At 50.6% G+C, this 14789-nt stretch overlaps 1 protein-coding gene across 1 annotated transcript in view; it reads left to right on the forward strand.

The window, feature by feature from the left end:
• Positions 1-596: 596 nt before the first annotated feature.
• Positions 597-14789, forward strand: part of TP53I3 (tumor protein p53 inducible protein 3) — a 31249-nt gene continuing 17056 nt past the window's right edge. Inside the window, exons 1-3 of the mRNA XM_073625303.1 lie at positions 597-751; positions 12143-12285; positions 12365-12632. Of these exons, the coding sequence (XP_073481404.1) occupies positions 745-751; positions 12143-12285; positions 12365-12632 (418 nt within the window). The 5' untranslated portion in view covers positions 597-744. The remainder of the gene's footprint in view (positions 752-12142; positions 12286-12364; positions 12633-14789) is intronic.

Genomic DNA, 14789 nt, shown 5'->3' on the forward strand with positions numbered 1-14789 from the left:
GTATCGGTCCCAGGACAGAACCCTGGGGGACCCCACTACCTACCCCTGACCATTCCGAGTATTCGCCATTTATCACCACCCTCTGAACTCGCCCTTGTAGCCAGTTTTCAATCCATGTACTCACCCTATGGTCCATGCCAACGCACCTTATTTTGTACATTAAACGTTTATGGGGAATGTAATTTTCTAGCCAAAAAAGTAGATTTTTACATATAGGAGTGAAGTGTCAGAAATGTCCCGGATAGCAAGTAGTTAAAACCAAAGTTTACAGTCACTTTAAGCTTGCAGAACATTTCAGCACCTCTTACGTAACCCAGTCTCATACTATATAGAAGCAATGTGTATGGGTGTGATTCCTATTCCAGTACACTCCTCTATAACACCCCCACCATTACCACTCCTCCCTGTCCATAGATGAACTTCACACCAGGGGGCGTGGCCACAAACAAGCATGAACAAGCATGAGACAGCTCCAGCAGCTGGAATAAACCATCCTTCTTTGCAGGGGAGACAAACAACGCACAGCCTGTATTTTACTGAAAATAAACTTCCTTTAACTTTAGCTAACAGTAATCCTCAATTTTTATTTCTTCTGCAATATTCCTGGAGTTAGCATGTAAAGATGAAAATGTAAAGGATATAAAATGCCACCCCCCCCCCCCCCATGGAATGGGATTGTCTTGAAGTTAATGAAGTTGCTCAGAATCCCCTTTGCATACAGTGACAGCCTGCAGGAGTAAAGCAATGTTAGGTGAGTGGAGGGGTGCAGGGGGCTCCTAGGTGGAGGAAAGCAGTGGGAGGTGAGTGAAGAAGGCTACTAGATGGAGGACTGAAATGGGGGTGATTGGAGGGGTGCAGGGGACTCCTAGGAGTAGCACAGCAGTGGCAGGTAAATTGAGGAGCGTCCGGGACTCCTAGGTGGAGGACAGCAATGACAGGTGAATGGGGGAGTGCAGGAGGCTACTAGGTGGAGGACAGCAATGACAGATGAGTGCAGGAGGCTACTAGGTGGAGGACAGCAATGACAGATGAGTGCAGGAGGCTACTAGGTGGAGGGCAGCAATGGGAGGTGAGTAGAGGGATGCAGGGGGGGCCTCTGGGAGGAGGACAGCAATGGGAGGTGAGTGGAGGTTTGCACTGGGCTCCTAGGAGGAGGACAGTAATGAGAGATAAGTGGACGTGTGCACTGGGCTCCTAGGTGGAGGACAGTAATGAGAGGTAAGTGGAGGTGTGCACTGGGCTCCTAGGAGGAGAACGGTAATGAGAGGTAAGTGGAGGTGTGCACTGGGCTCCTAGGAGGAGGACAGTAATGAGAGGTAAGTGGAGGTGTGCACTGGGCTCCTAGGAGGAGGACGGTAAAGAGAGATAAGTGGAGGTGTGCACTGGGCTCCTAGGAGGAGGACATTAGTGAGGTGTAAGTTCACGTGTGCACTGGGCTCCTAGGAGGAGGACGGTAATGAGAGATAAGTGAAGGTGTGCACTGGGCTCTTAGGAGGTGGACAGTAATGAGGTATAAGTGGAGGTGTGCACTGGGCTCCTAGGAGGAGGACAGTAATGAGGTGTAAGTTCACGTGTGCACTGGGCTCCTAGGAGGAGGACGGTAAAGAGAGATAAGTGGAGGTGTGCACTGGGCTCCTAGGAGGAGGACGGTAATGAGAGATAAGTGAAGGTGTGCACTGGGCTCTTAGGAGGTGGACAGTAATGAGGTATACGTGGAGGTGTGCACTGGGCTCCTAGGTGGACGACAGTAATGAGGTGTAAGTGGACGTGTGCACTGGGCTCCTAGGAGGAGGACGGTAATGAGAGATAAGTGGAAGTGTGCACTGGGCTCCTAGGAGGAGGACGGTAATGTGAGGTAAGTGGAGGTTTGCACTGGGCTCCTAGGAGGAGGACGGTAATGAGAGGTAAGTGGACGTGTGCACTGGGCTCCTAGGAGGAGGACAGTAATGAGGTGTAAGTTCACGTGTGCACTGGGCTCCTAGGAGGAGGACGGTAATGAGAGATAAGTGGAGGGGTGCACTGGGCTCTTAGGAGGAGGACAGTTATGAGAGATAAGTGGAGGGGTGCACTGGGCTCCTAGGAGGAGGACAATTATGAGAGATAAGTGGAGGGGTGCACTGGGCTCCTAGGAGGAGGACGGTAATGAGAGGTAAGTGGACGTGTGCACTGGGCTCCTAGGAGGAGGACAGTAATGAGGTGTAAGTTCACGTGTGCACTGGGCTCCTAGGAGGAGGACGGTAATGAGAGATAAGTGGAGGGGTGCACTGGGCTCTTAGGAGGAGGACAGTAATGAGGTGTAAGTGGAGGTGTGCACTGGGCTCCTAGGTGGACGACAGTAATGAGAGGTAAGTGGACGTGTGCACTGGGCTCCTAGGAGGAAGACAGTAATGAGAGGTAAGTGGAGGTGTGCACTGGGCTCCTAGGAGGAGGACAGTTATGAGAGATAAGTGGAGGTGTGCACTGGGCTCCTAGGAGGAGGACAGTAATGAGAGGTAAGTGGACGTGTGCACTGGGCTCCTAGGAGGAGGACGGTAATGAGAGATAAGTGGAGGTGTGCACTGGGCTCCTAGGAGGGCGACGGTAATGAGAGGTGAGTGAAGGTGTGCACTGGGCTCCTAGGAGGAGGACAGTAATGGGAGGTGAGTGGAGGTGTGCACTGGGCTCCTAGGAGGAGGACGGTAATGAGAGATAAGTGGAGGTGTGCACTGGGCTCCTAGGAGGAGGACAGTAATGAGGTGTAAGTTCACGTGTGCACTGGGCTCCCAGGAGGAGGACGGTAAAGAGAGATAAGTGGAGGTGTGCACTGGGCTCCTAGGAGGAGGACAGTAGTGAGGTGTAAGTTCACGTGTGCACTGGGCTCCTAGGAGGAGGACGGTAATGAGAGATAAGTGAAGGTGTGCACTGGGCTCTTAGGAGGTGGACAGTAATGAGGTATAAGTGGAGGTGTGCACTGGGCTCCTAGGTGGACGACAGTAATGAGGTGTAAGTGGACGTGTGCACTGGGCTCCTAGGAGGAGGACGGTAATGAGAGATAAGTGGAGGTGTGCACTGGGCTCCTAGGAGGAGGACAGTAATGAGGGGTAAGTGGACGTGTGCACTGGGCTCCTAGGAGGAGGACGGTAATGAGAGATAAGTGGAGGGGTGCACTGGGCTCTTAGGAGGAGGACAGTAATGAGGTGTAAGTGGAGGTGTGCACTGGGCTCCTAGGTGGAGGACAGTAATGAGAGGTAAGTGGACGTGTGCACTGGGCTCCTAGGAGGAGGACAGTAATGAGAGGTAAGTGGAGGTGTGCACTGGGCTCCTAGGAGGAGGACAGTTATGAGAGATAAGTGGAGGTGTGCACTGGGCTCCCAGGAGGAGGATAGTAATGAGAGATAAGTGGAGGTGTGCACTGGGCTCCTAGGAGGAAGACAGTAGTGAGGTGTAAGTTCACGTGTGCACTGGGCTCCTAGGAGGAGGACGGTAATGAGAGATAAGTGGAGGTGTGCACTGGGCTCCTAGGAGGAGGACGGTAATGAGAGGTAAGTGGAGGTGTGCACTGGGCTCCTAGGAGGAGGACAGTAATGAGAGGTAAGTGGAGGTGTGCACTGGGCTCCTAGGAGGAGGACAGTAATGAGAGGTAAGTGGAGGTGTGCACTGGGCTCCTAGGAGGAGGACAGTAATGAGAGGTAAGTGGAGGTGTGCACTGGGCTCCTAGGAGGAGAACGGTAATGAGAGGTAAGTGGAGGTGTGCACTAGGTTCCTAGGAGGAGGACAGTAATGAGAGATAAGTGGAGGTGTGCACTGGGTTCCTAGGAGGAGGACAGTAATGAGAGATAAGTGGAGGTGTGCACTGGGCTCCTAGGAGGAGGACAGTAATGAGAGATAAGTGGAGGTGTGCACTGGGCTCCTAGGAGGAGGACAGTATTGAGAGATAAGAGGAGGGGTGCACTGGGCTCCTAGGAGGAGGACAGTAATGAGAGATAAGTGGAGGTCTGCACTGGGCTCCTAGGAGGAGGACGGTAATGAGAGGTAAGTGGAGGTGTGCACTGGGCTCCTAGGAGGAGGACAGTAATGAGAGGTAAGTGGAGGTGTGCACTGGGCTCCTAGGAGGACGACAGTAATGAGAGGTAAGTGGAGGTGTGCACTGGGCTCCTAGGAGGACGACAGTAATGAGAGGTAGGTGGAGGTGTGCACTGGGCTCCTAGGAGGAGGATAGTAATGAGAGGTAAGTGGAGGTGTGCACTGGGCTCCTAGGAGGACGACAGTAATGAGAGGTAAGTGGAGGTGTGCACTGGGCTCCTAGGAGGATGACAGTAATGAGAGGTAGGTGGAGGTGTGCACTGGGCTCCTAGGAGGAGGACAGTAATGAGAGGTAAGTGGAGGTGTGCACTGGGCTCCTAGGAGGACGACAGTAATGAGAGGTAAGTGGAGGTGTGCACTGGGCTCCTAGGAGGACGACAGTAATGAGAGGTAGGTGGAGGTGTGCACTGGGCTCCTAGGAGGAGGATAGTAATGAGAGGTAAGTGGAGGTGTGCACTGGGTTCCTAGGAGGAGGACAGTAATGAGAGATAAGTGGAGGTGTGCACTGGGCTCCTAGGAGGAGGACAGTAATGAGAGATAAGTGGAGGTGTGCACTGGGCTCCTAGGAGGAGGATAGTAATGAGAGATAAGTGGAGGTCTGCACTGGGCTCCTAGGAGGAGGACGGTAATGAGAGATAAGTGGAGGTGTGCACTGGGCTCCTAGGAGGAGGATAGTAATGAGAGGTAAGTGGAGGCGTGCACTGGGCTCCTAGGAGGAGGATAGTAATGAGAGGTAAGTGGAGGCGTGCACTGGGCTCCTAGGAGGAGGATAGTAATGAGAGGTAAGTGGAGGCGTGCACTGGGCTCCTAGGAGGAGGATAGTAATGAGAGGTAAGTGGAGGGGTGCACGTGGCTACTAGGAGAACAGCAGCTTATGCATGGTAATGGAGGGGAGCAGGGGGCTCCTAAGAGGACAACAGCTATGGCAGGAGAGTTGAGGGGCGCAGGGGGCTCCTAGATGGACAATAGCTATGCCAGGAGAGTGGAGGGGTGCGGGGGGGGGGCTCCTAGATTGACAACAGCTATGGCAGGAGAGTGGAGGAGTGCAGGGGGGCTCCTATGAGGACAACAGCTATGGCAGGAGAGTGGAGGGGTGCAGGGAGGGGGGCTCCTAGGAGGACAACAGCTATGGCAGGGGAGTTGAGGGGTGAAGGGGGCTCCTAGATGGACAACAGCTATGGAAGGAGAGTGAAGGGGTGCAGGGGGGCTCCTGGGAGGACATCAGCTATGGTATGAGAGTTGAGGGGTGCAGGGGGCTCCTAGGAGGAGGACAGTAATGAGAGGTGAGTGGAGGGGTGCAGGGGACTCCTAGGAGGAGGACAGTAATGAGAGGTGAGTGGAGGGGTGCAGGGGGCTCCTAGGAGGAGGACAGTAATGAGAGGTGAGTGGAGGGGTGCAGGGGGCTCCTAGGAGGAGGACAGTAATGAGAGGTGAGTGGAGGGGTGCAGGGGGCTCCTAGGAGGAGGACAGTAATGAGAGGTGAGTGGAGGGGTGCAGGGGGCTCCTAGGAGGAGGACAGTAATGAGAGGTAAGTGGAGGTGTGCACTGGGCTCCTAGGAGGAGGACAGTAATGAGAGATAAGTGGAGGTGTGCACTGGGCTCCTAGGAGGAGGACAGTATTGAGAGATAAGAGGAGGGGTGCACTGGGCTCCTAGGAGGAGGACAGTAATGAGAGATAAGTGGAGGTCTGCACTGGGCTCCTAGGAGGAGGACGGTAATGAGAGGTAAGTGGAGGTGTGCACTGGGCTCCTAGGAGGAGGACGGTAATGAGAGGTAAGTGGAGGTGTGCACTGGGCTCCTAGGAGGAGGACGGTAATGAGAGGTAAGTGGAGGGGTGCACTGGGCTCCTAGGAGGAGGACAGTAATGAGAGGTAAGTGGAGGGGTGCACTGGGCTCCTAGGAGGAGGACAGTAATGAGAGGTAAGTGGAGGTGTGCACTGGGCTCCTAGGAGGACGACAGTAATGAGAGGTAAGTGGAGGTGTGCACTGGGCTCCTAGGAGGACGACAGTAATGAGAGGTAGGTGGAGGTGTGCACTGGGCTCCTAGGAGGAGGATAGTAATGAGAGGTAAGTGGAGGTGTGCACTGGGCTCCTAGGAGGACGACAGTAATGAGAGGTAAGTGGAGGTGTGCACTGGGCTCCTAGGAGGATGACAGTAATGAGAGGTAGGTGGAGGTGTGCACTGGGCTCCTAGGAGGAGGACAGTAATGAGAGGTAAGTGGAGGTGTGCACTGGGCTCCTAGGAGGACGACAGTAATGAGAGGTAAGTGGAGGTGTGCACTGGGCTCCTAGGAGGACGACAGTAATGAGAGGTAGGTGGAGGTGTGCACTGGGCTCCTAGGAGGAGGACAGTAATGAGAGGTAAGTGGAGGTGTGCACTGGGTTCCTAGGAGGAGGACAGTAATGAGAGATAAGTGGAGGTGTGCACTGGGCTCCTAGGAGGAAGACAGTAATGAGAGATAAGTGGAGGTGTGCACTGGGCTCCTAGGAGGAAGACAGTAATGAGAGATAAGTGGAGGTGTGCACTGGGCTCCTAGGAGGAGGATAGTAATGAGAGATAAGTGGAGGTCTGCACTGGGCTCCTAGGAGGAGGACGGTAATGAGAGATAAGTGGAGGTGTGCACTGGGCTCCTAGGAGGAGGATAGTAATGAGAGGTAAGTGGAGGCGTGCACTGGGCTCCTAGGAGGAGGATAGTAATGAGAGGTAAGTGGAGGCGTGCACTGGGCTCCTAGGAGGAGGATAGTAATGAGAGGTAAGTGGAGGGGTGCACGTGGCTACTAGGAGAACAGCAGCTTATGCATGGTAATGGAGGGGAGCAGGGGGCTCCTAAGAGGACAACAGCTATGGCAGGAGAGTTGAGGGGCGCAGGGGGCTCCTAGATGGACAATAGCTATGCCAGGAGAGTGGAGGGGTGCGGGGGGGGGCTCCTAGATTGACAACAGCTATGGCAGGAGAGTGGAGGAGTGCAGGGGGGCTCCTATGAGGACAACAGCTATGGCAGGAGAGTGGAGGGGTGCAGGGAGGGGGGCTCCTAGGAGGACAACAGCTATGGCAGGGGAGTTGAGGGGTGAAGGGGGCTCCTAGATGGACAACAGCTATGGAAGGAGAGTGAAGGGGTGCAGGGGGGCTCCTGGGAGGACATCAGCTATGGTATGAGAGTTGAGGGGTGCAGGGGGCTCCTAGGAGGAGGACAGTAATGAGAGGTGAGTGGAGGGGTGCAGGGGACTCCTAGGAGGAGGACAGTAATGAGAGGTGAGTGGAGGGGTGCAGGGGGCTCCTAGGAGGAGGACAGTAATGAGAGGTGAGTGGAGGGGTGCAGGGGGCTCCTAGGAGGAGGACAGTAATGAGAGGTGAGTGGAGGGGTGCAGGGGGCTCCTAGGAGGAGGACAGTAATGAGAGGTGAGTGGAGGGGTGCAGGGGGCTCCTAGGAGGAGGACAGTAATGAGAGGTAAGTGGAGGGGTGCAGGGGGCTCCTAGGAGGAGGACAGTAATGAGAGGTGAGTGGAGAGGTGCAGGGGGCTCCTAGGAGGAGGACAGTAATGAGAGGTGAGTGGAGGGGTGCAGGGGGCTCCTAGCTGGAGGATAGCAATGGAAGGAGAGTGGAGGGGTGCAGGGGGCTCCTAGAAAAAGGATGGGGATGGGAATGAGAGGTGAGTGGAGGTGTGCAGGGGGTTTCTAGGTGCAGCTGGGAGTGTGTGTAACCCCCCCCCCCTCTGCCACTGACGTATGACAGGAGGTGGCGGAGGTGGTAAAAAGGTTAAAGAAAAAATTAAAGTGTTACTAAACCCACAACAGTAAAATCAGTCTGTATATGCAGCATAGCATGCTTGTTATACTCACTGTGGAACCTAAGGGGTTAATCCCCTGCATTGTGTAAAAAGGCTGTTTTATCCTGTATGCACAGATCTTCCCTCTCCTGCACTGTCTATCTGGGGAAGGCCAGCTAACACAGGCAGAGTAGCCAACCTGCACATGCTCAGGTGTGTCTTTTATGCTGGAGAGAATAATTACTTGTTCTCAGAGATAGCCAGGTCACATGATATTGGCATCACATATGTGAGCGTGTATAGAGGCTGAAGTGAAAATCTCCTCCTTCCTGAAATCTCAGCACTGGAGAAACTGTGCAGTTTATCACTGACCGTGGTATACAGATCATCCAAAAAGGTATATAGTGGCAATATTTTAATGTAAAAAGAAGACTTATAAGCTGTGGGCACTGCAGGGGAGCAGAGGTCCTAATTCCCCACGCAGTATAGATTCTCCCCTACGGTCTTAAACCCCATTTAACACAGACCCCTCCCAGCCCACCTGCTCAGTACAGACCCCACCAATGCAGACTCTCCCTCCTAGTCCAATTTCCCAGTATAGACCAACCCTCAGTACAAAGCCCAAGGCACAGTACAGACCTCAGCCCACCCTACAGTACAGACCCTCTTCCTCCCCACGAGTACAGACCCCTTCCCCACCATAAAGTCACTCACAAAATACTGGAGACCTCGCATGCCTTGGCAAAAGGTAGTCCTCCCATAAGCTGTGAATGTGACTGCAGCCAGGGAGGAGCCTCCCTGGGCTTTTGCATATGAATGAGCTTGTGGTGGGATTTGCATATAAATAGCAGCTTCATATGCAAAGTGGCATGTTAAATTATGCATATGCAGACCAAGTACTTGTTTGCCTTTTAAATACACTGTAGGCGCAATGTATAGGGGGGAGCCTTCACTGGACAAAGCCCCTGTACATTGGACATCGGGACTAAGCTGAAAATATGGAACAGCTCTGCATGATCTGGGATTGTTGGGAGGTATTACAAATATCCCATGATGGAGTGCTAGTGAAAAAGTATCCTGAGTATGTTTTATGAATACATTCCTGTTTCTATCCTTTTCACCTTCTTCCCTTATGGACACAACAGGAACTGTGGGGAAACCCTGCTTTTAGACCCCTTTCACACTGGGGCAGTTTTCAGGCATTTTAGCGCTGGAAATAGCCTCTGCTAAGCACCTGAAAACCGCCTACCATTCATTCAAGTGTGACGTTTCACACTGGGGCGGTGCGCTGGCGGGGCGTCCTGAAAAGTCCTGCAAGCAGCATCTTTGGGGCGGGTTGGGAGCGCTGTATTTAGCACTCCCAAAATGCCCTGTCCATTGGAATGATTGGGCAGCTTCCGAAGCGCCTGAAAAGTGCTTTGGAAGCGCCACAACACAGGAGTTTTTAACCTCTTCTCTGGGGTTAAAAGCGCCCCCCCCCCCCCCTAGAGGCCGAAAAGCGCCACGTAACCGCTTCTGGACCAGCCGCCACAGTTTTACTGCAGCAGGCTGGCTCCCCTGCACAAAATCACGTTACTGTACTTGATCTCATGGAGTACGGATAGCAGGCGCGCGCGCCCGCTGCATAGCGGGGGTGCTGATGCTCTTGGCCTAAGGTCGCGATGACCGCCGGCCACCAGTGATCGTGACCAGGCAGGAGACACAGAACAGGGACGAGTGTGTTGAAACACAGACTTCCTTGTTCTGACAGGAGTGACAGATTGTGTGTTCCTATTAGCTAGGAACCATGATCCGTCACTTCCTCTAGTCAGTCCCCTCCCCCTTCAGTTAGAATCACCTCTCAGGGAACAGTTAACCCCTTTACCGCCCCCTAGTGTCAACCCCTTCACTGCCAGTGCCATTTTTACAGTAATCAATGCATTTTTAATCGCACTGATCACTGTATTAATGCCAGTGGTTCAAAAAATGTGTCAAAATTGTCCGATGTGTCCGCCATAATGTTGCAGTCACGATAAAAATCGCAGATCGCCGCCATTACTAGTAAAAAATAATAATAATAATAAAAATGCTTTAAATCTATCCCCTGTTTTGTAGACGCTATAACTTTTGCTCAAACCAATCAACATACGCTTATTGCAATATTTTTTTTTTTTTTACCAAAAATATGTAGAAGAATACATATTGGCCTAAACTGAAGAAAAAAATGTTTTTTTATATATTTTTGGGGGATATTTATTATAGCAAAAAGTAAAAAATAATGCGTTTTTTTCAAAATTTTTGCTCTTTTTTTTGTTTATAGCGCAAAAAATAAATACTGCAGGGGGGATCAAATACCACCAAAAGAAAGCTCTATTTATGGGAAAAAAAGGACGTCAATTTTGTTTGGGTACAACATCGCACAACCGCGCAATTGTCAGTTAAAGCGATGCAGTGCAAATCGCAAAAAGTGCTCTGGTCAGGAGGGGGGTAAATTCTTCCGGGGCTGCAGTGGTTAAACAGCTGTAAAGCTTTGCTAAAATGAGCAGCGCTTTAACGTGGCCGCGGCCCCAGTGTGAAAGGAGTCTTATTGTCACTGCAACAGCTGTCCCCATTGAAAGATTTCCCCTTGCTTCCTGTTGCAGTGACATCTGTACAAATCTATCTTTTCCCTCTTTTTCAGTCTTGATTTTATAGAAGTGGTAACATGCACAGGATGTGATGGGAAATCTCCCCAGTCAGCAGTAGAATACTGACAGCGGTTCTAACTAGGGTTGCACCGATACCAATCCTAGTATCGGTATCGATGCCCATACCAAGCACTTGTACTCTTGCAAATGCTCTGATACATTACTCCGATACCTGCGTCCTCAGTGTAGCGGGGGGGGGTGGGGGTGGTTTGGGGCTAAAAGCCTCACAGATGATCGGTGCTGGCAGTTACAAGCACCAATCTCCCTGTATACCTTTTATTAAACCAGCTGACAGCTGCTTCTCCTCCACTCCCTCCTGTGGCTTTCAGCTGCTTTAGGTATACAAGGAGGTTGGTGCTTGTACCTGCCCGCACTGATCGTCCCGACTTGCCCCTGTGTCCTCCTGCGGCTCTTCGGGTCCTCCGCCGGCTCCCCAAGTCTGCTTTGGTCCTCCTCCGTCCTCCTTTGTGCTCCTCCGGTCCCCCTCTGAGTTTCCCCTCCGTGTCCTCTGTGCTCCTCCGGTCCCCCTCTGAGTTTCCCCTCCGTGTCCTCTGTGCTCCTCCGGTCCCCCTCTGTGCTCCCTCTCTGTGTCCTCCTCCGTGCTCATCCGCCCCTCTGTGCTCCTATAGAAACCTTCCCCCCCACCACCCCTTCCCAGATCTGTCAGGAAGGAGAGCGGAGGAAGGAGCCTGGTAAATCTGTAATTTACCAGCTTGTTCCTTTTCCGAATGGACAGAGTCACCGACTCTGTCCATTCATAACTGAGCATTGTAAACTGTGTTTATGATGTCTCAGTTTATGAATAGAGAGGAGCCTCTGTCTCCTGTCCATTCATGTTCAGTGTAGCTGAGGCTGCAGAGAAAGGGACTGGGGAATCTGTGTCCTCAGTCCCTTTCCCTGTCTCAAAGGGGACATGTCAGGGGTCTTTTTAGACCCCTGACATCTCACCAAAGCCCTCCAAACGGGCTGATAAAAAAATAAATAAAGAATTGTTTAAAAAATCTATTTAAAAGGTTAAATTGTAAAAATAAAATAAAAAAAAAACACTGACACACACTTTGTGCGTCGGATTTGTGTACACACGATCGGAATTTAACCGATCGGATTTTGTTGTCGGAAAATTTTATATCCTGCTCTCAAACTTTGTGTTTTGAAAATTCCAATGGAAAATGTGTGATGGAGCCTACACACGGTCGGAATTTCCGACAACAAGGTCCTATCACACATTTTCAATCGGAAAATCCTATCATGTGTACAGGGCATTAGAGATACAGTGAGGGTCAGGGTTACAGGAAGAGTTAGTTTTAGGAATACAGTGAGGGTCAGGGTCACATGGAGGGTTAGTGTTAGGGGGCAGGATGGGTTAGCTTTAGGCATACAGGGTGGGTAAGTGTTAGAGATACAGTGAGGGTCAGGGTTACAGGGAGAGTTAGTTTTAGGGTTACAAAGAAAGTTAATGTTAGGGATAGACTGAGGGCTACTTTGAAGGTCACTTTTGTGGTTACCATGGGAGTTAGTTTTGGGTTACATTGTGGGTTAGTGCTACAGTGAGGGTTACCCTCAGGGAAACTCCAGTACTGGAAAGTGGGGTGGCTGAGGGTCTTGGCATCTGCAGCTGTGTGCATCTGATTGCCTTTGTTTTGCAGATAAGATGTTAGCAGCACATTTTGATGCTCCAGGAGGGCCAGATAACCTCTATGTTAAAGAAGTGAGCAGACCTGTCCCAAAGGAAGGCGAGGTTCTAGTACAAGTCTATGCCAGTGCACTGAACAGGGCAGATTTACTACAGGTATGTTCAGTGTTTACATTTCCAATTAACCCATCATCATCTATGTCAGAAAATAGAACATATAAGTTTTTTTTTGCAGACAAGGGGATATTATCCACCACCCCCAGGAGCCAGTCAGATTATAGGTCTGGAAGCATCAGGCAAAGTGGTGGCACTCGGTCCAGGTGCTGACGGATGTTGGAAGATCGGAGATCGAGTGATGGCTCTGTTGGCTGGGGGAGGAAATGCCCAGTACGTCGCAGTACCCTCCAGTCAGCTTATGCCAATCCCCCCTGGTATGACAGATACCAATGCTGCTGCCATCCCTGAAGCCTGGCTCACCGCTTACCAACTCTTGCATTTTGTGGGTGAGTGGTTTTCTTATTTTTGGAGTCGTATAGTCATTACAACTTGATTGTTGTGAGCAAATTAACTTCATTTCCATGCTTATTTAAAAGAGAAGTATTACCAAAGCTTTTTTGGCCATACTCTTTTTGGGTCACAGGACTATCCTTACTTTGCTTCTCCTGTGACCCAGTGTCTTCTGGTAGCGACCTATTGCCTGCTATCAGCTGACAGATCAGAGCTGCTCCAGACACTGGAAGTCTGATTCACAGCTGACTCCACCTCCCAGCGCACAGTTGAGAACCAAAGCCAGCTGCACCCACCATCATCCCAACCTTTTTTACTAAAAAACTGGAATATCAGTTTTAAGTGGACTGACCCAAAAAGAAAATTGCGGTGGGACCCACACGATTAAACTGTGAACATAAATGTATAATTGCAAAATGCTCCCAGGAGAAGATCATAAAATCTTTGCTGACTTTTTGGAAGTGAATTCTAGACTATAGGTTAAATTTTCTGCTGGCGTGCATAATGACAAACTAAATGTATTTAATCTCATGACTATGCCAAGTTTATGTTTCCTTATACACGAGAAGGTATATAAACAGCTTGCTTTTAGCTTAACATTATTCCATGTGGTCTGTTCCCTCAAAGCTATTACTTTACCTATCCAGAAACCCTATATAAAACTGCCTTCTTTTTCTAATTTATTTATTACAGGTGCCTATATAGTGCCATCATTTACGCAACGCTTTAGATATTTATTATACATTCACATCAGTCCCTGCCCTCAAGGAACTTACAACCTAATGTTCCTAACTCACATTCATACATACTCATACTAAGGCCAATTTAGGCAGGAGCCATTTAACCTACCAGCATGTCTTTGGAGTGTGGGAGGAAACGGGAGTACCCAGAGGAAACCCACGCAGGCACAGGGAGAATGTGCAAACTCAGTGCTGGTAGTGCTGTGGTTTGGAAACAAACCTAGTGCTGCTAGGCAGAACTGCCAATCACTTTGTTGTCAAAGACCAACCCTGGGCACCTCCGCCAAGGGCCCTGCCTCCAACCTGAGCCTTCTGCCCATGTATTTTTTTTAAATTATACTTAACTTTTTCAGGTGCCTTCACACAGGTCACATGATGAGTGGGGTCTTCTTCCTCTTTACACCTCTCACATTTTTGTAAATATTTTATTATACCTTTTCATGTGACAACACTTTAGAAATTACACTTTGCTACAATGTAAAGTAGTGAGTGGACAGCTTGTATAACAGTGTAAATTTGCTGTCCCCTCAAAATAACTCAACACACAGCCATTAATGTCTAAACCACTGGAAACACAAGTGAGTACACCCCTAAGTGAAAATGTCCAAATTGGGCCCAATTAGCCATTTTCTCTCCCCAGTGTCATGTGACTTGTTAGTGTTACAAGTTCTCAGGTGTGAATGGGGAGCAGGTGTGTTAAATTTGGTGTTATCGCTCTCACTCTCTCATACTGGTCACTGGAAGTTCAACATGGCACCTCATGGCAAAGAACTCTCTGAGGATCTGAAAAAAAGAATTGTTGCCCTACATAAAGATGGCCTAGGCTATAAAAAGATTGCCAAGACCCTGAAACTGAGCTGGAGGACCGTGGGCAAGACCATACAGCGGTTTAACAGGACAGGTTCCACTCAGAACAGGCCTCGCCATGGTCAACCAAAGAAGTTGAGCGCACGTGCTCAGCGTCATATCCAGAGGTTGTCTTTGGGAAATAGACGTATGAGTGCTGCCAGAATTGCTGCAGGGGTTGTAGGGGTGGGGGGTCAGCCTGTCAGTGCTCAGACCATACGCCACACACTGCATCAAATTGGTGTGCATGGCTGTCGTCCCAGAAGGAAGCCTCTTCTAAAGATGATGGACAAGAAAGCCCACAAACAGTTTGCTGAAGACAAGCAGACTGGGGCTGCATGAGTGCTGCTGACACTGGGGAGCTACAGTTCATTGAGGGAACCATGAATGCCAACATGTACTGTGACATACTGAAGCAGAGCATGATCTCCTCCCTTCGGAGACTGGGCCGCAGGGGAGTATTCCAACGTGGTAAGGACCCAAAATGCACCTCCAAGACAACCACTGTCTTGCTAAAGAAGCTGAGGGTAAAGGTGATGGACTGGCCAAGCATGTCTGCAGACCTAA

The sequence above is a fragment of the Aquarana catesbeiana genome, linkage group LG04 (assembly GCF_042186555.1).
Source record: "Aquarana catesbeiana isolate 2022-GZ linkage group LG04, ASM4218655v1, whole genome shotgun sequence".
Taxonomy (NCBI): Eukaryota; Metazoa; Chordata; class Amphibia; order Anura; family Ranidae; genus Aquarana; species Aquarana catesbeiana.